At 32.8% G+C, this 26631-nt stretch overlaps 1 protein-coding gene and 1 long non-coding RNA gene across 2 annotated transcripts; both read right to left on the bottom strand.

The window, feature by feature from the left end:
• Positions 1 to 799: 799 nt before the first annotated feature.
• LOC127718806 (KICSTOR complex protein ITFG2-like) lies at positions 800 to 26359 on the bottom strand. The gene is made up of 12 exons (XM_052224875.1): positions 26237 to 26359; positions 24899 to 24994; positions 23688 to 23729; positions 22106 to 22186; positions 20027 to 20126; positions 13754 to 13905; positions 12592 to 12725; positions 10196 to 10329; positions 9601 to 9689; positions 6985 to 7102; positions 2286 to 2462; positions 800 to 1145 (listed from the first exon to the last, which is right to left on the bottom strand). The coding sequence occupies exons 1-12, from the start codon at positions 26333 to 26335 to the stop codon at positions 1057 to 1059; spliced, it is 1311 nt and encodes a 436-aa protein (XP_052080835.1). The 5' UTR covers positions 26336 to 26359; the 3' UTR covers positions 800 to 1056.
• Positions 17357 to 19964, bottom strand: LOC127718850 (uncharacterized). Its single transcript, XR_007989978.1, has 2 exons — positions 19176 to 19964; positions 17357 to 18550 (listed from the first exon to the last, which is right to left on the bottom strand). It is a non-coding gene; the product is annotated as an uncharacterized LOC127718850 (long non-coding RNA).
• Positions 26360 to 26631: the final 272 nt, after the last annotated feature.

Here is a 26631-nt window from a genome sequence, read left to right as displayed (position 1 = left end):
AATATTTTTTAGGAAAAAACCATAACCCCCACCCTTGAAGTTAAATGGTCGTTCCCTTCATGAATCCACCGTGTATAATGGCTGCATCTGTGATATTGGTTAATCTGCTTAAACTAGATGTGTATGCCCCTGCCCGACAAATGACAGGACTGTGTAAATTAATTAAACATAGGTGGTCTGGAATGAAACACAAACTTGACTCAACATTTACTGATTGAAAAAAGTGCAGAAATGTACAAATTCATGAAATTTCTATGTCCAGGGGCATAATTCAATAAAAAAGGAAACACAAACTCACTCTGAACATCACCATTTAACATTTATTAAAAAATATCAGCTCAATGTTTACATTTATAAAAAAGTCCAGATAAATGTTTCATTAAACAATGATAGACAGACTATTTTAACCCCGCCACATTCTGTATGTGCCTGTCCCAAGTCAGGAGCCTGAATTTCAGTGGTTGCCGTTTGTTGCTGTATATCATATTTGTTTTTCGTTCATCATTTTGTACATAAATCAGCCCGTTAGTTTTCTCGTTTGAATTGTTTTACATTTGTCATTTCGGGGCCTTTTATAGCTGACTATGCGGTATGGGTTTACTCATTGTTGAAGGCCGTACGGTGGCCTATAATTGTTAATTTCTGTGTCATTTGGACTCTTGTGGAGAGTTGTCTTATTGGCAATCATACCACATCTTCTTTTTATTTTTATAGACACACATGGGTTATATTATATGCTCCACCCATTTGGCCTAAACATGTATGATAATAGTTGGCAGATACATGGCAAAACAGTATATGAGGGTGATTGTTGTAACCATTTATTTTTTTATTGCTGAATTATAAATATAACTTCTATCACTATGTTAAACATTTTTCTCCTCCCCTCGGAGCCACAGTCTAAATAACAATAGTTAACTTCATAAAGTCTTTCCACAGAAATTTCGACACGTTGTTTTAAGTGTATCTGTAACTAGAAACTAGGTCAAATCAATTCTATGAATAACTATAATAGAGATTTTGTCTGTACAAGAATCTTCTATTAATCCACAAATTTTAGGTTTTGTCATCCTCTGCAGAAAGATCTGGTTTCCATCCATAAAGTAACCAGTGGTATAATTCTCTTAGCTGACTGGTATCTGGATCTAAGGTAACAGAAAACAAATACAATATTGCAACATTTTACTAATTTGTCTTAAAGGCACATGTCGTGTTAGCTGTAAAACTGTAGCTCTTATGATCCTTGGGATTTTTTTGTTTAATAATTTGTAGACCATAGATTCACAATTTATCAAAAAAATATCCCTGGGAACATAAGAGCTACAGTTTTGCAGCATAATTATAGATTATCAATGTTTTTTCAAACGAGAGGGTGTTTCTCAGCTACAATCTCTTCGAACGGCAACATCCTCGAGTTTGTAAGACCATTAATAATCTGTTTATCGCTATTTTGCCAAAGACTTCATTGATGTTTACATTGACAACAGCATGTTTGCCCTAAGTTTCTAGCGATAATTTTCTATCTCAAGCCAGTAGCATGATATGGAGAATTAAAAAAACAATCAAAGGAAAAATACCAAAAATAGCGACAAAAATAGTTATCATAAGAACATGGAATAACAAATGTACTTAACTTCAATGTACATGTGCTGTAAATTCAGGAATTTCTGGGTGAATTTACTTTGTAACTATTGGGATCATTGAACAATGTGAAATAAATCATTATGATTTAAAGAAATGCTGCATATAAATAATGCTGTCAAAAAACAAATGCAAGCTTTTTTTTTATTTCTGCCACACCTATTTCTCACTATTTTGCAAAAATAAAAATATAGCAACTTTTCCATATATTAGAAAAAAATCAATGTCTATATATATATATATATATATATATATATATACTGGCCAATTTCATCACAAGTTTTATAATGTGTTTTAGCAGTTCTATGCTAAAAATGGTTATTGGATAAACTATATTTATGTCGTGTAGATGAAATGTACAAGTGTGGTAAAATTCTGTCATGCAATTTTTAAGTTTTAACTTAAAAGTTTGATGCAAGAAAACATAAGTGATTACTATGAGGGTTGAATAGGGGGTCCTTCATTTCTGTATTCTTTAATTTCTAGGTAATTTTTCTCTATTCTTTACATTTTTTTCACATTACACATTATTCTCTATTCATTATTTTTTGCCCTATTTTTTTTCTATTCTTTACATTTTTTGGTCTTTATTCTTTATTCTGTAAACCCCATCCAGACCCTCCACTATGTTCACTTATGTATACCTGTAATATTTAGTTTAGTTAGTAGCTCATGAGTCTCCTCCATTTTATCCATAACTTCTATCAGGTTGGTGGACTCTACCCTCGGCAGTGTAATGTTGTAGTAGATGAAGATTTTATTATTAAATGTGGCGTAGACAAAACTAGGAACGTTATCCTTCTGATTGACAGAATACAGACCTAAAAATAGATAGTTTATTATTAGATGTGGCGTAGACAAAACTAGGAACGTTATCCTTCTGATTGACAGAATACAGACCTAAAAATAGATAGTTTATTATTAAATGTGGCGTAGACAAAACTAGGAACGCTATCCTTCTGATTGACAGAATACAGACCTAAAAATAGAAGGTTTATTATTAAATGTGGAGTAGACAAAACTAGGAACATTATCCTTCTGATTGATAGAATACAGACCTAAAAATATATAGTTTATTATTAAATGTGGCGTAGACAAAACTAGGAACGTTATCCTTCTGATTGACTGAATACAGACCTAAAAATAAATAGAATTTATTACTCAATTTCACATAGCAAAATATCGGCTTATCTTAGCTAAATATTGACCTTAAATACAGGCTTGCGAGCAATAGCCTCTTAAAAGAAGCTCAACATTCAGATTTAGATGCGGCCTTATTGAGAGAAAAAAATTATCTTTTATATTGTCACTAGATAAAGCTTAATTCATTATATTTGTTAAGGATATTGTAACAAAAGCGGTGAAAACCACTTTTTTTCAAGTGTAAACATTTGTTTAAAACATCAAAATCAGTCCTGCTGTATTGAAATAAGGATGAGGACATACTTTAAGATTGCATGCAAGAGAATCTAGGGCATTCATGTGATTCTGTATTCTTTAATTTTTAGGCCATTTTCTCTCAACTTCATTTTTTTGCCATTTATTTTTTATATCCTTAATTTTTAAATTTTTTTTTACCAATTATTTTGTAAATTTTCTATTCTGTTAACCCCATCCACACCCTTATACAAGTTTAAAATAACACCTGATATTCATAAACTGTTAACAAAGAGATATGTCTCACCTATTTGTTTTTTTGTTTTTTGATAATGCAAATGTTGAAATTGAAATAACAATACAATGCAAATATTCAAAGTCAATGAACCATGACTAAAGGTACAGGGCTAAACAATCTCCATGGAAATAAGATGTGCCAATGCTAATACAACTGCATACCAAATACCATTGACTTTTCATAAGTCGCTCCCTTTAAAGAAACCTAAACACAAACATTAACTTGCAAACTAAGCAAAAGTTTCAAAGTCAATAGACCATGACTGAAGGGACGGGGACACATAATCTCCAATGTTTATACAACTGCATACCAAATATCATTGACCTACCATAGTGGTTCCCTATAAACTGAACTAATCACAAACAATTACATGAAAACAAAGCAAAATTTTCAAAGTTAATAGACCATGACTGAAGGGGCGGGGCCAAATAATCTCCATTGAAATGAGATATGCCAATGCTTATACAACTGCATACCAAATATCATTGACCTACCACTAGTGGTTCCCCATAAACTGACCTAATCACAAACTAATACATGTAAACTAAGCAATGTTTCAAAGTCAACAGACCTTGACTGAGGGGGCAGGGCCAAATAATCTCCATGGTAATGAGATGTGCCAATGCTAATACAACTGCATACCAAATATCATTGACCTACCACTAGTGGTTCACCATGAACTAGACCTAATCACAAACTAATACATTGTTGACACCGCCGTCGCCGCAGATGCAGGAAACAGCATACCTATGTCTCGCTTTTTGACTCCGTCAAGGCGAGACAAAAACCTTGATGTAAACTTGAAACAGTACATGAAGCTTCTTAAGTGCCAATCTGCCTAAGAATCAGGCAGTGGTGAAAACATGACAAACAAAAATCCGCTCAAGTTTACATTAATTTGTGTTCAAAATGTATAATGGTGCATGAATGTAACTTACATTTTCTTTTCCTGTTCTGGTATTTCAAGATATACTATGGTTGAAATGCACTAGAAATTAACAATTAAGGGGAGCTAACTCCGTAATTCACTTATCATTCTAACAAAAAGTCATCTAGAGATTTCTCAAATTACCAGACACACAGAAAGTACCCAGTAAGACCTACCATTTCAAACTCAGGATGAGGGTAACTTCAAAATAGGATGGTTAGGTCAGCGGCTTTTTCTGCCATGTTTTGATATTCTTCTAGATTACCGGATTCTTACAAAGTCTGGCACTTAAGTACCTACTTTTGCCTTGAGGTGTAATACCACCATTGATTTTCCCCTATTAGTCTTTGTTAAATTTGCACTTTTCAAAAAATTGTGCAGAATTTATCTTTGTTTCAAATAAAGAAATACTTGGCATGAGTAAAGTTTTATCCTGTCCAGTACTATAGAAAAAATTTCACATAACATTTCATTGCATATAAGAAAATAACCATCACTGGAAGTTAACCAATCAAATTTTCCCCCTTTTTTAACCTGTGTACAAGCTTTAGTAACCATGTAACCTCAAGTTTCCAAAATATTCTATAGAAACCCCAAATAAAAAAATAATGGTGCTTTGAAATACCCAAGATATATGTTTATGACCCAGAAATGTTTTACTGCAATGAAATGTAGGATCAATTACCTACAACTGTCAAATGCAAGGGAATATTTTTTTTCGACCTATTTTCGTATGCAACCGGATGTGACGTACTATGATTTGGTGGTATTACACCTAAAGAAGACTTTTTTGTTAAATAAACTGAATGTGACTTTTTTCCTTTGTAATACTGGTTATTTCAAGCATTCCTGTCAAGTTTTGTTATAATCAGTTCAATAGTTTGAGAAAAATCTAGTATAATGTAAGACGACATCTACAGCGATTCGAGCAAAATTTCTTCGAAAAATCCAAACCAAGCCGCATCATGATAGAATATAGTGTGGACCAATAAATGATCAAATATTTATCTCATCTGCCTACAAACAGTTGAATATGATACAAAAGAAGACTTTAGGATGATAAATACTACTAATGGACCTCTTTGTCTTCCTTATAAGGTCTCTTTTGGTCCATTTATACCTCTCATTTCCTCAAAATTTCTAATTTTTAGGCCAATAAATTAAAGTTTTGGGGTAACTTTCACTCATTTATGATAGAAATGTTATAATAAATGATTAATTGAAGTATTCAAGCTGAATGATCTATCCGTATAAAAGTTTATTGACTCCAAGGAGGTTTCAATAAGTCCTTACGTAAAACTTAAATTTACGCCGCGTTCCAGAGTGGGACATAAAAAGCTTCTCTTTTGGTGAATAATTTGTTGTTACTGCTTTAAAAATAATTTCATTTCCTTAAAACTATATATTTATCAAAGTATTTCTTAGGAAAAATTTTCTAGTAAAGCAGAATATAAGAAATAAGGAGAAAAAGCTCCCCAAAACTCTAAGTATGGCTTGTTCTGTCAACTAATATTCATGGTAAAGTCCCATTTCAAGGAAATTTTCTCATAAAATGTGTTTTGGAGACTCAATCCACTCAGAATATTTCATTATTTGTAATATTTCACTTAAATAGCAAGAAATTTTAACACATGAGAGTACTCACAAGGTCAAAGATGCATGTACAGCTTCCCATATTAGGTGTAATACCACCATTGATTTTCCCCTATTAGTCTTTGTTAAATTTGCACTTTTCAAAAAATTGTGCAGAATTCATCTTTGTTTCAAATAAAGAAATACTTGGCATGAGTAAAGTTTTATCCTGTCCAGTACTATAGAAAAAATTTCACATAACATTTCATTGCATATAAGAAAATAACCATCACTGGAAGTTAACCAATCAAATTTTCCCCCTTTTTTAACCTGTGTACAAGCTTTAGTAACCATGTAACCTCAAGTTTCCAAAATATTCTATAGAAACCCCAAATAAAAAAATAATGGTGCTTTGAAATACCCAAGATATATGTTTATGACCCAGAAATGTTTTACTGCAATGAAATGTAGGATCAATTACCTACAACTGTCAAATGCAAGGGAATATTTTTTTTCGACCTATTTTCGTATGCAACCGGATGTGACGTACTATGATTTGGTAGTATTACACCTTGATACTGACCTACTATCTAAAGTGAACCGTTATACAATATGAATAACAGAAGATGTGGAGAAAGCATCAATAAGAAAGCACAAAAATTTAAAAAGATATCTTTTAGTTTCAATCATAAACATCTTACAAACTTTGAATGATACATGAAACCAAATTCAGAAAGGAAAAGATATAAATTCACAAGAGTAAACAGGAGCAAAATTGACTGTACCAGAAGTTATCCTACTATATGTTATAGAAACAATTACAGTAAAATCTAGATTTTAAAAGACATGACTTTACAACAGCAAACGGGAACTAAATTGACTGTACCGGAAGTAAAACTACTATAAATTATAGAAACAATAATAGTAAAGTCTAGATTTATAAAAAAGAACTCCATTCTAAAAAAAAAACATGTCTGGTAGTAGTATGAAAAAGCTCCTTACAGTGAGACTTCATGCCAGCTTATATGATTCAAATAGTAATAGAACTTGCTATACAATCTCTATTTCAATTCAAATAAAAATGTTTGAAGCATGAAAAGTTGTCAACTTGACCCATAATTTGCCTGCATGGTATTCTGTTGGTTTTAAACAAGACAGAATTGTATACCTGCTGTAAAAGCTGTAACATTTTCCTCAAACTGGTACCTAACAACATCTCTGGTGTGGTTTACAATATATGTCTGTCCATCCCAACCACAGCAAACTACTTCTTCTGTACCATTACCCTGAAAATATAAAGCAATAAATTACCACTGATCTACATAACCAAAACAAAAATTGAAAAATAAATTATGCGGTTCTTAAAATGGACGCACTACAAAAGCAAATGGACTTTACCCAAAAGGAAATATCTTATGAAAAATGCAGCTTGTTAGTCAATATAAATTTATAAAACTGAATGCATTGTGCATAACCTTATTTTTCTGAAATAACCATTGTATCTTAATTTTCTATTAATAACAATATTGGTCAAACTTGTTGGTCACTGAAAACAATGCATTTTTTATCTCATTGTTTCAGATAATTTTGTTAGTGATCTGAAAGAGTTGAATGATAAAATCTCTGTCATATTAAATATGGCTGCTATATTAAATGGTGAGGTCCTGAACTAAGAATGTTTTAATTATTGGCCTTTGTCTTGAAGACATTTACTGGAAATTCATCAAAAACAAGCAAGATAACTTATGCCTTGCAGCCCTATCATCAACTTATATTCACCAATGCTGTCAAAAGTAGACCACACATCTGCGATATATTTATAATTTTGCTAGAATGAGGCTAAGTACATTGTAGAGGGGGAAAGGACCTTTTGAGGGGGAAATCAGGATTGAGATGTTTAATTCACGGGAATTTGGGAATAGCCAGTTAAATCTTCAGGAATTTGGGATTTCAGGATTTAATTATATCGTGATGCAGGAACGGACACATATTTTCACAGGAATTCAGGATGAGACCCCATCCTACCACTCTCTCATTGTAGACTGTGCAACTACCAGTCTCTGCCACAGTCTAAGAACTCAGCAGTAAAACTGCTGCTGTATGTTTCTGACAGTACATATACTGCGTATTCATTTATTTTCGTGGATATCAATTTTCGTGGATTGAGGCAATCTTATATTTTCGTGGGAGTTTGATTTCTTGGATTTGCCAAAATCTATATTCAAGCCTTTAGAAAGTGTGTACTGGTTCTTCGTTGAATGTACCTACTTAGTCAATGGGTGCATTACTCAATCAGAATTTGTAAGGAATTATTAGAAAATTTCTTTATACAGTAACATAAACTGTTAACACAGAGATATGTCTCGCCTATTTGTTATTTTGATAATGCAAATGTTGAAATTTAAATAGCAATACTTTAACATGTAAGTAATGCAAATATTCAAAGTCAATGAACCATGACTGAAGGTACAGGGCTAAACAATCTCCATGGAAATGAGATGTGCCAATGCTAATACAACTGCAAACCAAATACCATTGACTTTTCATAAGTCGTTCCCTTTAAACAAACCTAAACACAAACATTAACTTGTAAACTATGTAAAAGTTTCAAAGTCAATGAACCATAATTAGGGGGTGGGGTTATATAATCTCCATGGAAATGAAACTTGCAAATGCCAATACATTTGCATACCGAATATCATTGACTTAACATTAGTGGTTCATCTGAAACTGAACTAATCACAAACTAATACATGTAAACTAAGCAAAAGTTTCAAAGTCAATAGACCATGACTGAGGGGTAGGGACCAAATATTCTCCATGGAAATGAGATGTGCTAATGCTTATACAACTGCATACCAATTATCATTGACCTACCACTAACGGTTCCTCATAAACTGACCTAATCATAAACTAATACATGAAAACTAAGCAAAAGTTTCAAAGTCAATAGACCATGAATGAGGGGGTGGGGCCAAATAATCTCCATGGAAATGAGATATGCCAATGCTTATACAACTGCATACCAAATATCATTGACCTACCACTAGTGGTTCCCCATAAACTGACCTAATCACAAACTAATACATGTAAACTAAACAAAGTTTCAAAGTCAATAGACCTTGACTGAGGGGTTGGGGCCAAATAATCTCCATGGTAATGAGATGTGCCAATGCTAATACAATTGCATACCAAATATCATTGACCTACCACTAGTGGTTTACCATGAACTAGACCTAATCACAAACTAATACATTGTTGAAGCCGACGCTGGAAACAGCATACCTATTTCTCGCTTTTTGACTCCGTCAAGGCGAGACAAAAAACCACAAAGAATGGATGGTAAGGGTTACCAAAAACAATTCTGAAATAGGACTTTCAAAAACTAACTGCCTCATTCATGTATATGGTCTTTATAGATTGCATAACAGCAAAACATTTATAAAATTTGTGTTTAATCCTATATTCTATTCATGGTAATGGTACCCATGTCCGTTTGTCAGAAGCATTGTGAATACAATTTCTACATACATCATTTTAAAAGTGATACAAATAAATTTTGATTCAAATTGGTGGAATTGAAATAATTTCTAAAGAAGCTTGCAAAGGAAAACTGAAATATAATAAATGCAAAGTGATGGCGATATCTCAAACTTGCCATTTTGGCTAAAAAAAAACACCAAAATTGATGTAAACATATCCAGCTAAAACATCCTAATTCTATAGATTTTCCAAGTAAGAATGGGGTCTACAGTAAAAAGAACTGGTATTTAAGTGTACTTACAGTAACATCAAGCTTTGTTAAAGCAAACAGCTGATGATCCACTTGTAATGACCATAAAATCTCTTTGTTTTCTATTAATATTAATGTTCCTGTAACAGAAAATAACAAGTCCAAAGATCCAATTTTACAGTTGTTTCCAGCACATTCAATGGACAACGGCCAAAAAAATAGTCAGAGGGTTTATTTTTCTGCTGCTCAGCAAATCTCAAAATATACGTTAAAATAAACACATTCAAAAATAATTCTGAGATATTGTACATATTTCACATCAATGTTATGCAACATCCAAGTCCGTTTGTAGGAAGATTCGTTTCTGGTGAATATTGTGCCCTTTACATAAATATTAACTGCCTGTTAACATGCAAACATGACTGCCTGTACTTGGAGAGGGATTTTGTCATTTTAAGCATTGATACTCTGGCAGAATATCAGAATTGATCATACATGGAGGTACTTTTAAATGCAAATGCATTAATGCAATGAAACTTTGCCAGATAAGGGGGTGGCTATCCAAGGTAGGGGCTGTTTCATAGAGGGATTACATTCTATAGGAGGGGCTGTTTCATAGAGGGATTAAATTCTTTAGGATCCTTACCATCAAGTGTAGATAGTGCATAAAATGTTCCTCCTCCGGCTTTTCCACGATTTCCTTTGTTGATTCCTCCCACAATTTCAGTGGTAATCATACTGTTACGGATTCTGGCTGATCCAAGTCTTTCTTCAACAAACCTAACAATTTCAAAAATTTCAAAAAGATCAAAATGCTACAAATCCCTCTTCTATATTAAAATTCATAATAATCTTTGCATAATCAAAGTCAGAAATAATGTATTTTTTTCCCCACTACTATTCATTTTTTTTTTAAAAGCTCAAAGCATTTGAGCTCTTACTCCTAAATATAAAAGTAAGGAGATGTGGTATGATTGTAAATGAAAAAAAATCCACCTGTGAACAAAGGGTAAGGATGTAAGTAACTGCAGGTCACAGTGTAAAGCAAAATATTGTCCTATGAAAAATTGTCAGCCATGACAATAATTCATGACTTTGGATCATGAAATTTTGTTCCTATCTATGAAATAATGTCCAGAGAAGGGAAATTTTGTCTTGCTAAAGGGAGGTTAGCCAAGGTTATTGAGACAATATTTCATAGATGAATTGTCATGAAATATTTTCTCATGAAATGGAGGTTATAAACATTTAATATTTTGGATAATAATATCATTAAAGTGTTTTATTGGATTGATAATAACAAACAAACCTACATAATTAATTTATGCAGCAATTTATGATTATACAAATACTCTCCATGAAAAATATTTAAAAAATTCCAGAAACGCTCACAATTTCATTGCAGAGGATTTCTCAGGTATGAAAAAGTTAGTTTCAGAAATATATTCATGGACAGTATTTCACAATGAAATATTGTCATGGACAGAATTTCACAGTGAAATATTGCCATGGAAAAAACTTCATGGACATGGACACTATTTCATAATGAAATAATGTCCTGGTCCAGTATTTCATTATGAAAATGTGTCGATGGACATTATCATCGGCACTAAACACATTTATTTAAAAACCAGTTGTTGGCTTGACACGGGTTATGTTCTTCTCATATATGTTATGATGGTATGATACTAAACCCCTAACGGGAAGGATTGTGCCTGATATTCATAAGATGAAGACATAATCTTTCAATCAGTTTAATTGAAGTCTGGAGCTGGCATGTCAGTTAACTGCTAGTAGTCTGTTGTTATTTATGTATTATTGTCATTTTGTTTATTTTCTTTGGTTACATCTTCTGACATCAGACTCGGACTTCTCTTGAACTGAATTTTTATGTGCGTATTGTTATGCGTTTACTTTTCTACATTGGCTAGAGGTATAGGGGGAGGGTTGAGATCTCATAAACATGTTTAACCCCGCCGCATTTTTGCACCTGTCCCAAGTCAGGAACCTCTAGCCTTTGTTAGTCTTGTATTATTTTTAATTTTAGTTTCTTGTGTACAATTTATAGTTTAGTATGGCGTTCATTATCACTGAACTAGTATATATATTTGTTTAGGGGCCAGCTGAAGGACGCCTCCGGGTGCTGGAATTTCTCGCTGCATTGAAGACCTGTTGGTGACCTTCTGCTGTTGTCTGTTCTATGGTCGGGTTATTGTCTCTTTGACACATTCCCCATTTCCATTCTCAATTTTATTAGTGGTTCATCTTAAACTGATCTAATCACAAACTAATACATGTAAACTAAGCAAAAGTTTCAAAGTCAATAGACCATCAATGAGGGGTAAGGACCAAATATTCTCCATGGAAATGAGATGTGCTAATGCTTATACAACTGCACACCAAATATCATGACCAATAACTAGTGGTTCCCCATAAACTGACCTAATCACAAACTAATACATGTAAACTAAAAGTTTCAAAGTCAATAGACCATGACTGAGAGGGCTGGGACAAACAATCTCTATGGAAATGAGATGTGCCAATGATAATACAACTGCATACCAAATATCATTGACTTACCACTAGTGGTTCACCATAAACTAGACCTAATCACAAACTAGTACATTGTTGACGCCGACACCTGTCCCCTGAAACATACCTATGTCTCGCTTTTTGACACCGTCAAGGCAAGACAATAAAAAAAAATTATAGCAGACAGCAACCAAGGACAACCCATGTTTTACAAGCTTACAGGCTCCTGACGGGATAGGGACACAAAGAATGTGGCTGGGTCTATTAAAGTGCGCTCAGTGGAAGATGAGGCAATACCCCAATAGTTTTATGGAATTTGAAATTCAAACTTATTAAACACAGAAAAATGCCATGTGAAAACACTATTCATTTATAACTGTTTTTTTTTAAATCTGCATCTTTTATCAGTCATAAAAAAGAAAATTGACAATTCATACATTAAATTAACCATGTGAAATTTATCCCATAATCTTAACCGTTGACATTTCTATTATAAGTATAATATCTTACGTAGATTCACTTTGTCCAGGACTCTCCCCACCTGTCACTACAGTCAGACAAAGTTTGACGTAAGTCCCACCAGGCTGTGCAACCAATAGTTCTGGTTTGCCTTCCTCTGATAAATTCACCGTTAGAGATCCTATCTACAAAGTACAGAAATTTCAAGAATAATCACAGTTACCACCATATATTATACTCGACTGAAATATTTTGACTAAGTGTGGATTTCACATGTTTCATATCCATAGCAGGAGACACTTACTTTGTGGACTCATCTAGTCGGGCCCCTTTTGGAGTTTGTAGGATTGACTCAGTTCTTTGTGGTTTTTTTCCTTGATTTTTTATCATCTTAACGGATTTATTAGATTTGAACGTCTGTTAACTAATTTTGCCTCTAATAGTCCATAAGAGTCCTTACCCATTAAACGTGTTTTCAGACTTGATACCATGTTCTGAAGCATATTCAGCATGCTTTTGTACCTTGACATCTTAAGGGGGAAAGGGTAGATTACAAATTTTAATAAAATTTAATGAATTAAAAAATCAACAAATATTGAGTGGAAAATTATTTATTTTGTATGACATTGCTGGCAACATTAACTTTCAATTTTATTACAGTATACTATAAATTCAAAAATTCTTGCCATGTTTTAATATTGTAGAAAATGTGATGGGCATTTACCTTATATCATCTTGCATTTCTGGCCAGTTATCAATAATTGCAAATATAAATTAACATAACTATTTCTTTATTTACATATGAACTTCAAATTGCTATAAAGAATTCAACAGAAGACAAGATAAACAAATTTAAGAGTGACTCAGTGTCTGCAAAATTTCAGAAATAGCATGCCTAATTTCTTACATTCTATAAAGATTCATTTATATCACTTGTGTCAATTAGATTTTTTTTTTATTCAGAAAATATAAATTTAAAGTTGACAAAATAAACTCAATTAGTTACAAAAACAAATGTATATAGTCTGACAGATAATGTTCATGTTTTCAGTTTTAAAAACATGCATTTTTCTTTTCCAGATTGATATGAAAGGTGTAATGATAAGTAATATATCAACTAATTATGCAATTGAAATGTCAAATGAATCCAAATCTGCTTCAATAAAGAGCAAACGGGAAACCACCAGACTGGTACCATTTTTACCATTCATACCTGCCCACTCAGCTGCCATTGAGAAATCTGTATCAGGTTACCAGTACTACTTCCTACTTCTAACATATCACTGGCACTATCTTGTTTCCATCTAAAACATCTGACAACTCTATCTGCGTAAGCTACAACTATTTCTATTTGTCCATCTCCATCTACAATCAACACAAACCATTTATAAGATTATTACCTTAACATTTTTACAATATAAAAAGAAGGAGATATTGGATCATAGCCAATGAGACAGCTATTCAAGTATGTAGTAAACAATGGGTTCACTGCATATTCATAGGCGGATCCAGGGGTGGGGCCTGGAGGCCCGGCCCCCCTTTTGTTGGAAAAATTTGGGTTTTTTTATAGGGAATCACTGAAGCATGACTGGAGCTGGCCCCCCCCTTACAAAAAGTTCTGGATCCGCCACTGATAATCTGTTCCTTTTTGCAAAGGGTAGGAAAGAAAATGTCAAAAACTTTTATAACTTACCTTAATCTAATATAAAAACCCACAGAAAACTTTAAAAAATCAAAGCGCGAAAGCGCTGTAAAGGCAGTTAATTACAGGTTGTGTGTATTTTTAGTCCAGTTATATCATTATCTTGCATAGTACATTGTACTTATCAGAGGTGGCTTTCAGTATTTAAGATTTAGAGTTCTCTAATGATATTGAACAAGTTTTATGAATGTCATATTCTGAGCACTATATGAAGGCGATTGTTCTCACTTGTTTATGAACTAGTGCATTATGTCCAGTTTGTACCTTTTCTATCTATGTTTATAGTCAAATACTGTTTAAAATAGTTTGGCATTTTCTTTTTAGTAATAAGTAAATGTTATCAACTGTATTTTATTCAACTTCGCAAATGTGGTTTGTTACTGGTAGGTACAATGTATGGATGATAGTTGTTTCATTGGCAATCATAACACATCTCCTTATTTATATAAAATGATCTATATTCAAGGACCTCAGGTACAAAAAAAATGTATGTAACTAAACTATGATGGGAAACCTTTGACTTCTTTCTTTTATATAAACTTTTGATTTGGTACCATAGAACTATGTAGAATAAATGTACATTGCAACATGTCAACTCTTTCAATGACAATATTTTTTTTAGAAACTATAACTCCAAGCAAAATTATATTTCCAAGTATAAAGTAATTTATGAATGAGACAAGAGTGCACACGCTGAAATGTCTCGCCATCTTTACTAATCATTGATATTATGTTGATAGTCCTAAATATAAAGCTTTATTACAACTGTCACATAAACTTAGCATTAACCAAGTAAACTAAACATTGACCAATGAACCAAGAAAATGAGGTCAAGGTCAGATGAACCATGCTAGGCAGGCATGTACAGCTAACAATTCTTCCATACAACAAATATAGTTGACCTATTGCTTATAGTTTAAGAAAAACAGACCAAAACACAAAAACTTAAAACTGAGCAATGAACCTTGAAAATGAGGTCAAGGTAAAAAAAAACCTGCGTGACTGACAAATAGATCATAAAATATTTCCATACACCAAATATAGTTGAACTATTGCATATAGTATTAGAAAAAAAGACCAAAACTCAAAAACTTAACTTTGACCACTGAACCATGAAAATGAGGTCAAGTCAGATGACACCTGCCAGTTAGACATGTACACCATACAATCATTCCATACACCAAATATAGTAGACCTATTGCATACAGTATAAGAAAAACAGACCAAAACACAAAAACTTAACTATAACCACTGAACCATGAAAATGAGGTCAAGGTCAGATAACATCTTCTAGTTGGACAGTCCTTCCATACACCAAATATACTAGACCTATTGCTTATAGTATCTGAGATATGGACTTGACCACCAAAACTTAAACTTGTTCACTGATCCATGAAATGAGGTCGAGGTCAAGTGAAAACTGTCTGACGGGCAAGAGGACCTTGCAAGGTACGCACATACCAAATATAGTTATCCTATTACTTATAATAAGAGAGAATTTAACATTACAAAAAATCTCAACTTTTTTTTCAAGTAGTAACTGAACCATGAAAATGAGGTCAAGGACATTGGACATGTGACTGATGGAAACTTCGTAACATGAGGCATCCATATACAAAGTATGAAGCATCCAGACCTTCCACCTTCTAAAATATAAAGCTTTTAAGAAGTTAGTTAACGCCGCCGCCTGATCACTATCCCTACATGTATGTCGAGCTTTCTGCGTTAAAAGTCACAGGCTCGACAAAAAGGAGTTCTTAATTAAGAAATAAACTGATTCGCTGAGCGAAGCTGGATACACCTGCAGAGGTCCAACCCTGAACAGTTGGGGCAAAAATGGACACAATATTCAAGCTTGATACAGGTCTGAATTTGGATTGTAATTAAATATTTGACATATTATAGTTTCTGAATAAATGTAGTCAAAGAACTTGAAATTGGTTATATGAATTGAATTTATATTCAATTAAAGATTTCTTGCTGTTGTGCAATACACTGTGCTGTTGCGCAATACTTAATAAATCTGTTGCCAGACTATAAACAAATAAAGTTCAATTTCTTCTCAATGTCATATTTGAAATTTAGGAAAATCAATAGGGAGATTACATCAATAGCTATAAATAATTCACCAAAGTTTCATGAGAACTGCTTAAAGCATTTTTGAGTTGTTGTCCAAAAACTGGAAAATCCCCCCTTTTTTAATGAATAAAACCCCATAACTAAGAAATGTAAAATCTAAAATTTATAAAATTCTAAAGGGAGCTCACGGATTGATAATTTAGTCTTAGATGCAAGATTTTTTTATCAGTTGTTAGTGGCTTTGAACTAGCTGTCAGTAAATGCGAGTACTCTCAGATCTGTACTTAGTGTCTTTTTGTTGTTTGGATGTACATCTACCCGGCCACGTCCACTTGTATTTGTATTTATCCATCTGATGAGTTAAGCCTCTTTCAACTAATTTTTTATCGTTCGTTCTTATATTGTACTGTTACACCACTGTCCCAGGTTAGGGGGTGGGTTGGGATCCCGCTAACATGTTAAACCCCGCCACATTCTGTATGTACACGTATGTGCCTGTCCCAAGCCAGGAGCCTGTAATTCAGTCGTTGTCATTTGTTGATGTGTTGCATATTTGTTATTCTTTCATTTTTTGTACATAAATTAGGCCGTTAGTTTTCTTGTTTGAATTGTTTTACATTGTCATTTCGGGGCCTTTTATAGCTCACTGTGCGGTATGTGCTTTGCTCATTGTTGAAGGCCGTACTGTGACCTATAGCTGTTAATTTCTGTGTCATTTGGTCTCTTGTGGAGAGTTGTCTCATTGGCAATCATACCACATCTTCTTTTTTATATTTACATCAACAGATATAAACAATTCACCAAAGTCAAACTTAGTTGTAAGATCTCTGAAATTTTTTACACAGTACAAGTTTTTCTAATTGTTGGAGATTGTACGGTGACAGTAACACCTGTAACGGCTTAACCCATTTCTTATGCACTTTGGTTCGATAAACTCACTGAATATCATACCACATCTCCTTATTTTTATATGCATTACAATTTACATGTGCATGTAATTGTAAATAATATTTATATATATATATCAGAACAAACTTCATTGTGTCACTTTTATTTATGCATCCTTTGGCACAATATAAGTTCTAAAATTACACAACATAAAACAACTAAATGTTATTTCAGATGAAAGTTTTGTTTCAGTTCCATTCATAGGATTTATTAGAATTTTGTATGTTTTGCCAAGTCCAATAATTAGCTCTATGTGCACGTGTTAATTGGAGACTTTTCTATCCGGCCCTGTATACATGGTATAAGAGTTTTGGAACTAATTTTGTTTCTTTTTTTGAAAAAAGTGAGCAAACAAATCTTGCACATTTAAACCTTTGTCTGCCATCACACTGTCACCTGGATCACATAAATGAACTATTCTACATCTTTCAACTATTTCACAGTCACTGGTACAACCAACATATGCATTAGAGACATAGTTGACTAAACCACCAGGTGTCGAACATACAAGTATTTTCAGTGACTGAGTGTTTCTGTTTTTATATGATGAAAAGGTTGCCTGAGCTCTAGGTTTTATCACGGGATATTCTGTGCTGTCAATAATAATCCAAGTTGTAGGAAACTTTAATTTGAAGTTGGATGGCGAAAAATACCTGACTAAACCACTTAATGGCCAAGTGTTAGCCTCACGCCACTGTTTAGACATAAAAACAATCCATGTTTACACAATATTCTTAACACTAGTTTCAATCTAGAATCTAGACAGTTCAAAGTTGGTTGTATAATGCCTCAATTTCATCAAAGTCATAAAAAAAATGATTTTCAAATGACACCCTATCAATTTGAAAATATATGTATCTCAAACAATGTGCTGCTGGACCAAGTGTGGTGAAAACAAATAAAAATTTAGTATACAACTCTAAACCGGTATAAAAATGCATGGCTGTGTCACGTGTCTTCATTTCAAAATTCTCTGCAAAAATATAGGCATTGATGGTGTTTGCGTAATTCCATCTGTGAAGCTCAGCATTAGCTCGGCAGTTGGTGGTGGACAGTCATAAATCCTGTCTGCAGTATGAATGACTTCTTTAGGAAAACCAACTTTACAATCAAAACTTTCCTCTAGATTTCTACTACAATATTCATCAAGTTTAGTTCTTTCGTTTTCACAGGAAACTGCCCTGATTTTTCTTTTTGCGGACGATTCAGTCTCTTGCTTAATCCAGGAAAATAGGCTGGGAATGGCAGAAGACTTAAGTCTCTGTATGGTGGGTTTGCGCCCTGAAAAAGGTTATAAAACATTAGTTTTTTGATAATTAAATGAACTTCCATTAGCAATGCATACTTTGTACTACCTGGCAAAATATTAACTAGATTTATTCATTACAATCTGGATAAAACTATGTTAGCTTGAATCAATGTACATCACAATGTATGTTATGTAAATCCAAAGTAAGTAAGTAAAACTTTATTTTGATAACTTAAGCTCTAATGAGGACAAACAATGAGAGACGTATGCAACAAACATACATTGTTTGTACCTAAATAACTATAATATAGATGAGAGCATGTCATTGTTTTGTTCCTGTTAACATTGTCATTGATATTTTTCAAGAAAGTCTATGAGGCATAGCTTATGCATTCCTGTCATTACTACATTAGCATAATTACTGCTAAAATAATTCTCAGTATGATATACCTCTTATAAGAAATCATTATAATTGTAGCAAGCACCAAAAAATCTCAAACAGATCACATTGAATCGTAATCCAAAAAATTATGACGTCTTGAATTAACCACCCCCTTTTATTCTAAAACAATAATTGCGGTTGTAAACAAACTTTGGTTTATTCGCATGGCGATTACATATATAACTATATATTTTAAAAAGAAAATAGAGTTTTACCATGAATAGTTTCCTGCACGTAGTCTTTTTCAGTAAAATGTGCCTTGCAAACAACAGCTGATTGAGATGGACTCCACGATTTCATCGTGTTCTCGTCCAATCTGCGTATGGGCCATGGCGTTGATCCAACTTTTCCTTCTTTTTAAGTCATTTGGAAATGCATGTCCTCCTCTTGAATGACATCCAGGTACACAACAACATGTACTTGGCATCGTTAATTAAAAATGCAACTGTAATAGTTGCACAGTGCAGAAACCGGAAGTTGAAGAACAGGATCGGCTACCACGGCGCCACCTATTCAGGAACGATAATTTGCTACTTTATATAACCGCGAAATAACAATTACGTTAGACGGGTTCGCGTGCATAAACAGAAATGCGCTTTAAATTGTATAATATAATTCATGTTCAGTCGACCTTTAATTATTATATCAACGACTGAAATGATTTATAAACATCTAGATTGCAGATAACACTCGAAATTAACCCGACCTCTTTCCACACGGAATTCAAATCATTCTAGTTTGTCAATCGGTTGACTGCTTATAATGTAAAATACAAATATATCAAAAGTTTTTAAAACTAACAAAACACAATGATCTTTTCTCTATTTCCCAATGTAAATGAAATGAAACAAAAAACATTTTATATCACAATAAGAAGAGGAGAGAATCAACATTTTCCGGATCTACTTGGAGCCTAATGACCCCCCACGTAGATAAGTTGGATATCGCGGAAAGAAAGATTAACACGGCAACTAGAAAGGCATTAAAGCACTGCCTTTAAAAACCAACAGAAAAAACAAAAAAAAACGAAAAGAAAGTTTACTTACTTTAATTTTGTATATCTTACCTACATCTGCTATTAACAAAGACTTTCCATTAGCTGGTAAATGTTGAGTATAGTGTGGCTTTAGAATAATTTTATTTTCATCTTCTGCATCTGTTTCAGTCTACAATATGAAAATAAAATATACAATTCAGAATGAATTAGGTCAAATGGGAGGTCTTTACAAAATAGGATGTTAGTTATATGTAAATGAGACAACAACTCAATGAAAAAAAAACAGAAAGATCAAATTATGGTCTTCAACAGCCATTGACTATATCTTTCTCTTTTAAATTCGAGTCTAGAACAAATAAAAATGAATCAAACAAAGACAATAAAAAATCTGCCATCAATCCAAATTCAAATAGCAAAAAATACAAAAAAGTTTCACTAACAAAATACAACCATTGACAAGGTAACTGACTTAGGGCAGGCACATGAACATTTGGCAGGGTTAAGGATGTTCGCTACTCTTGTTTTTGACTTTTCGTCAGATATTCAGAATCCTCTAGTTTTATCCATGTAATGCCAATAAATGTTTTGCCCACTGATCCCTACTTTCTTTTTATATTTTTATTACATATATTTTAAAAAGCCATTTTTGAAAATCTTATAAAATCCTTGTTATTTTTTCATAGTTTTTGAAAGAAAAAAGGTGCCAATGTTAAATGTATGAAAAATCTAGAGAGAATCATTTCCCGCCAAAATTTCGATTGATTATATATCAAAAACAAGGACACGAACCTGTCCTTATTTTCTACTTTTTAAGTTCCGTTATTCATATACTACCCATTTATGACAGTCTTTTAAAAAGCTTGTTATTTTGAAACAGAGGAGCGAACATCCTTAAACTAGTTTTTTCAGATCTACTTTAACTAGCTATAGTATTACCACTCTTCTTGTCAAAATGCATGTACCATCAGGAATTCCCTAATCCTTTGTCTCTATTGTTTTTGTTTATTTTGAAATTTGCATTTTACGTCAAATTTTCATTGGTCTCTCGTAAATACATTTTCATCTTTAAACTTGAGTTCTGTGTTATTTGTACTTATATTGATAGCATACATTTATACTGCCATGTGGTTTAAGAGCTTGTACATAAATGAAAATCATTTGATGACTTGTAGTGACTTTTTTTGCAGAAGTCATGTTATTTTTTTTTAAAGATCTTTGTGCAAAACTTCCAGAATATAAGTCTACTGTCTAGTTCTCTCACAAAGATTAGATACCAAGGGAAAGATTTCAATCCTTGTTCTTATTATATTTGCCTTAAAATCTCAGCTTTTTAAAGGAAAAGGAGTAAGTTTGGTAAGGGCCATATTTGGTCCCGATTATTAATTTCAATGTTTTATGATAACAAATGCTTTAAGTTGATGAAAAGACACTTGAGAAGGTTAAATAGAACTATTTTTGTCAAAGTTTTATTATAAGGCGTTGATTTTTACACCCAAAATAGGTTAAAAACAGATTTTTGCAAAATAAGACAAAATCGTCTGGATTTCAACCAAATTAAGACACAGGAAACAAGGAGTGCAGGCTTCGACAAACTAAATATTCAAGTCATATATATAAAATGTCATTACAAACATTATGTTAAAAGATTTTTTTTAAGCGACACATGCGCTCTATGTTTCTTGTCAAAAAATCAAAGTTAATTTACCTGTTTTCATCGAATTTTGGCGGAAAATCAAAATGAGATCTATTTGAGACATCATGAATAGAAAGAAAGTACGTGAATTTTCAACAAAAAGACAAGACGTATGTCCTATTTAGTCATTGTATTAGCTATGATTTATGACATAGGTCAATAAATCCTAATTTCAAATTTAAGCTAGAATTAGGGGCCATTTTAGGACCTTATAGAACCTACTCCTTTAATTTTCTCATCTCAAATCTTTATTTGGGCATTCAGAGATCTCCAATACATAACTTTATGGTTTACTCTACTGTGTAAGCAATGTCAGACTGACAGTCACAAAATGATAGACATTTTTTTTTTAATTTCACCAAAATTTGTAACAACAAATGAAACTAGATCTATAGCAAATGGGAAGTAGGTAGCCCTTACATTTTCAAGTAGTTGTCCTTGAATACAGTACTAACCTTACTTTCATCTTTCTTTACTTCAGCTACGACTTCAAATAAGTAACACCATCCCTCTGCTGTCAGGGCTAGTAATGTATTCTGGAAATATAAGAAAAGTTTTACAACTGGAGATCAATCATTGTTTGATTTGATTGTACAGTATTAGAAATGGACCTGTGGAAGTAGGGCAAATTAACATACACATACAGTACACACAGGTGAAGTCAAAATTAAACTAGATGGTGATCACAGTAAATGATGGTGACAGTAGGTGATTCTCACTAGTTAAGTTCGCTGTTTTAGCCTTAGAATGGGCAGTGAAATCTTCCTTGTGTTTAAAGTTCTTGTTTCACTTTCCAGTACAAATCATTAAAATGGACTGTGAAATATGTGTGTAGGGGAAATCTTTATCTAAAATGCATGTGGCAAAATTAGGAAAGATTAGACTCACATTGGAAACTTTCAAGATGTACAGGACATACTCAATAGCTATTATGTGGCAGTGCCATAAATCAATTGGTACTCAATTTAAATAATCTACGCACTCCCAATTCACTCAACACCAGCAAAAGTGATCTTTCATTAATTCACCTTGTGTGTACTGTACCATCAATTGAAGTTTGCTGATTCTTTTATGCAAATTCTGGATAATTAGATATAAGAAGATGTGGTATGAATGCCAATGAGACAACTCTCCATCCAAGTCATAATTTGTAAAAGTAAACCATTATAGGTCAAAGTACAGCCTTCAACACGGAGCCTTGGCCTTGGCTCACACCGAACAGCAACCTTTAAAGGGCCCCAAAAATTACTAGTGTAAAACCATTCAAACAGGAAAACCAACGGTCTAATCTATATAAAAAACGAGAAACAAGAAACACTTATGAACCACATCAACAAACGACAACCACTGAACATCAGGTTCCTGACTTAGGACAGGTACAAACAAATGCAGAGGGTTTAAACGTTTTAATAGGTGCCAATCTTTACCCTAACCTGAAACAATAGTGTAACATCACAACATAGAAAGACACACTATAAAATATCAGTTGAAATGGCTTAACTCAATCAAAAGACACACCAACAAAAACAAGTGGACATACACCGAACGAATAAATTTGATCTATGACACAACGTAAGAACACAAGAACACAATAAGAACGCATAAAACAATTTATCAATTAGGTAGGCCCTGTAAAGTTGAACAGGAAGAATAAAGGTTCAAAGATTTGGACTGCCATTGGAAAAAAAGAGCATGTTGGATAGGTACAAACATTTTGCCTTATAATGGGTCATTCTAAATCTCCTCCAAAAGAAGGGGGAATTAATCAGATTTGTGATCACCATTCCAACTTTACATGGCCCCTTAAACGCACATAAACAGACAATCAGCATGGGCCCTTAGACAACAAATCTTTACTATGTCTTTTCTGTAGATTTAAAATCACCAGTTTATATGGTATTAAAAAGAAATCAAAAGAAGTTACAAACAGAATAGCTTTTCAGAAAAATCTTGATGCATAGTATGACAGCATAATTTTGGCAAGTGTTAAAAAAATCATAATTCATAATTTGGTTAATTGTATACATTTGTACTAACCTTTCCTTTGTTGCAAACATCACCAATACCAATACAGGTTAACTGAAAGAAATAAAAAACATGTCATAACAAATGTGGTGATGTTGTTAGATGTTTCATTGTGATCTGCTGTAAATTTTCAACATATTGCTATAAAAATTGTGTCTGTCTTTTATATCTTAGATTGTACTGTTTTTGTCCTTTAAAAAATTTCATGTTGATGACAGATTTTTGTTAGTATCTACTATCTGTAAAATTTGTCCACTTGTCTACTCAAGTGATGATTCTTAGCTTGACATATGGTATATACTTTATAACATTGTCAGGATGCCATCACACTGAAGAATACCCCTCTGGGCCCTCCCCCTTGGCTAATAACATAATATTGTCTTTACTATATGTACCATGCTAACTCTGATCATGTATCCCTTACTGTAATGAGCAATGAAATGTTGAATATCTCTTACTTACATTTAATCTGTATATATGCTGATAGGAAAGCATAAATAATTTTATTGGAGGATTAAGATTTATTCATTAGAGGTGGCATAATCATTTAGGTACCTTTAAAGTAAGGGTTTTTGCTTCACTGAAGACCTTACATTGACACCTTTTGGTTATTTAACAGAAAGGTGTTAAACAGAGTCTACAAAACATGCTGCTTACTTCAGCTTTTTCATGTTTTATGTGTTTGTGTGTTTGATTTGCTTGTCACTCATTTTTTTTATACTCATTCCACATTTCTTAATGCAACTAAAGTATACATTTTTACATGATATATATGTAAAACATTTATATCATGTAAAAATGTATATTGTAGTTGAATGAGTATAAAAAAAAATGTAAAAGCTCAACCTGCATACTGTAGACATGGAAGATTAGTTTACAAGATTTCATGAGCAAACATTTAGCATGGGTTTAAATTTGCACATTTAAAATTTTCAGAACTATGTTGTCTTTATTTATATACATATCATAGATAAATGACAACATTTCACATGTGAACTATTAAGTCAAATATTTATTAATCATGAAATAAGCCAAAATACCGCAATGAGAAAAATTGTATGCTTACAATACTAAATTCTCAGGTAGAACTTTGTATTTTGCTTTTATTATGATAGTAAATGTTTCAACAATATGCTTTGCAAATGCCATTATAATATTGCCATTGTGTGCTGTATGGTGTGGTGTTGAATTGTTATCAATCAATCTACTTGGTGTATTCTTACCATGCCTAGATCTGAACATTTCTTCCATGGTGATGAGTATGTTCCTCTGAAGATATGAAGATCTCCTTCTGTGTTTCCAACTATAAGTTCATTTGCCTACATTGAAACATAAAATATTTTATTTTCATAAATTAATTCTTCTAAGGTTTGTTTATGATATCATGCATATATATTTGAGAAAAATTCTACTGTAAAGTGTAATTTTTTTGGCTAATTTGACCATTATTAAAGATAAACATTTGAATTTAATTTTGTATTTTTCATTGTTCAGACCCTTTTCTAAACTATATTTATTTTCCTATTATTCTATATTCTTTTTTAAATTTTTTTATCATTTTTCTATATTCAATATTTGTTTCCCATTATTCTCTAAACCAATTGTATACTTTTTAGCACCCAATTATTTTCTATTCTTTATTTATAATTTCTTTTCAACCATATTCTCTCTTCATTTTATTTCTCCCCATAATTCTCTATTCTGTAAACCCCATCTAGACCCTCATATATTTCCTCACATAAATTTAATTGACCATTAAAGTAAAAACTACATGAACTATATGTATCCAAATAGATCAATTTTAAGAAAAAACATGAAAATTAACCCTTGTAAACTGTTTGACACAGATTGACCCTAGAACATGTAAAAATCACATTTTTTACCTAGAAATAAAACTCTTTGAAACTTGAGACTGTTGATGCTAAATACGCATGCAAGCACTCGACTATCACAGTAGAGCTTCTCTTGAGAGAAGAGAGAAGCTCTACTGTGATAGTCGAGTTTGGCATATTTATACACCTTTATTGCTAGGATTTCAAACTCCTGTGGACTGTGCTAAATAAGTACTTTCCTAGCTCAATGATCAATCACTTACAGCTGGCTCAAAGTATCTACCACTCAAGGGAAGCAATCCCTTTACACTTCCCCCACCTCACGAGTTATCATACAATGACTCTGACAACACATACCCTGGTTATACATCCTCTCTAACCACCATGGATTTCTAATTGAGCACCAAATGTAAACAGAGACCATGATTATCATAGCAAAATCTCCTCCAGGACCTCTGTGCTTCAAATCAGTGCACTAACAGACTGATTTGAAGTGCTTCCCTAGCTCAATGGCTTACGGCTGGCTAATTATCTACTACTCAAGGGGAAAAAATAACATTGTGTGCTGAAGAAAATTCCCTGTGAAAAGTGGGGATAATAGAATCATAAGGTTAAAAACTGGGACGTTGCAGTTTAAATGTTCTTTTCGGTATTCATTTAAATCTTGTTCTTGCTGCAAAACTCTTCGTTTTTTGTTTGGTAATCATTATTGTACACCTTGTCTTGTACCTGATCGTTGTCTACATCTCCTAACAGAATTGCTTGATTGAATAAATTTCCAACAAAATCTACTTCAATGCGCTCAACGAACGAAACTGTTCTCCACATTAAGGCGTGTATAAAATCTGTACATTATCGGTTACCGATAATTCCGGAATATACCCATTAGTAGCATTATGAAAGAGCAACTATTTTCTTCTTCGTTTTCATGATACTTCACGGATAAAATTACAACGATTTATTTATTTAGCATATAATACACATTTATCCAGCAAGATACACACTGTTGCAAATGAAACTCCTTAAAGATTATGCCAAAAATATCAAATTCCCCAAAAATATCATGATATTTTTTCAAGATATAAATAACCAAAATTGAACGGCCAGTTCTACAGTTGCACGGA

This window comes from Mytilus californianus, unplaced genomic scaffold (assembly GCF_021869535.1).
Source record: "Mytilus californianus isolate M0D057914Y unplaced genomic scaffold, xbMytCali1.0.p SCAF_10, whole genome shotgun sequence".
Taxonomy (NCBI): Eukaryota; Metazoa; Mollusca; class Bivalvia; order Mytilida; family Mytilidae; genus Mytilus; species Mytilus californianus.
The sequence above is the reverse complement of the archived record's forward strand: the minus strand, read 5'-3'. Positions and strand labels throughout refer to the sequence as shown.

Excerpts from the sequence above, each read along its gene's own strand:
- LOC127718806 (XM_052224875.1), bottom strand. The coding sequence starts at position 26,335 with ATGTGGAGAACAGTTTCGTTCGTTGAGCGCATTGAAGTAGATTTTGTT. Across the intron at positions 24,995-26,236 it reads GAGATGTAGACAACGATCAG|GCAAATGAACTTATAGTTGG; the intron begins GTACAAGACAAG and ends GTTTCAATGTAG. Across the intron at positions 1,146-2,285 it reads AACTAAACTAAATATTACAG|ATCCAGATACCAGTCAGCTA; the intron begins GTATACATAAGT and ends CTGTTACCTTAG.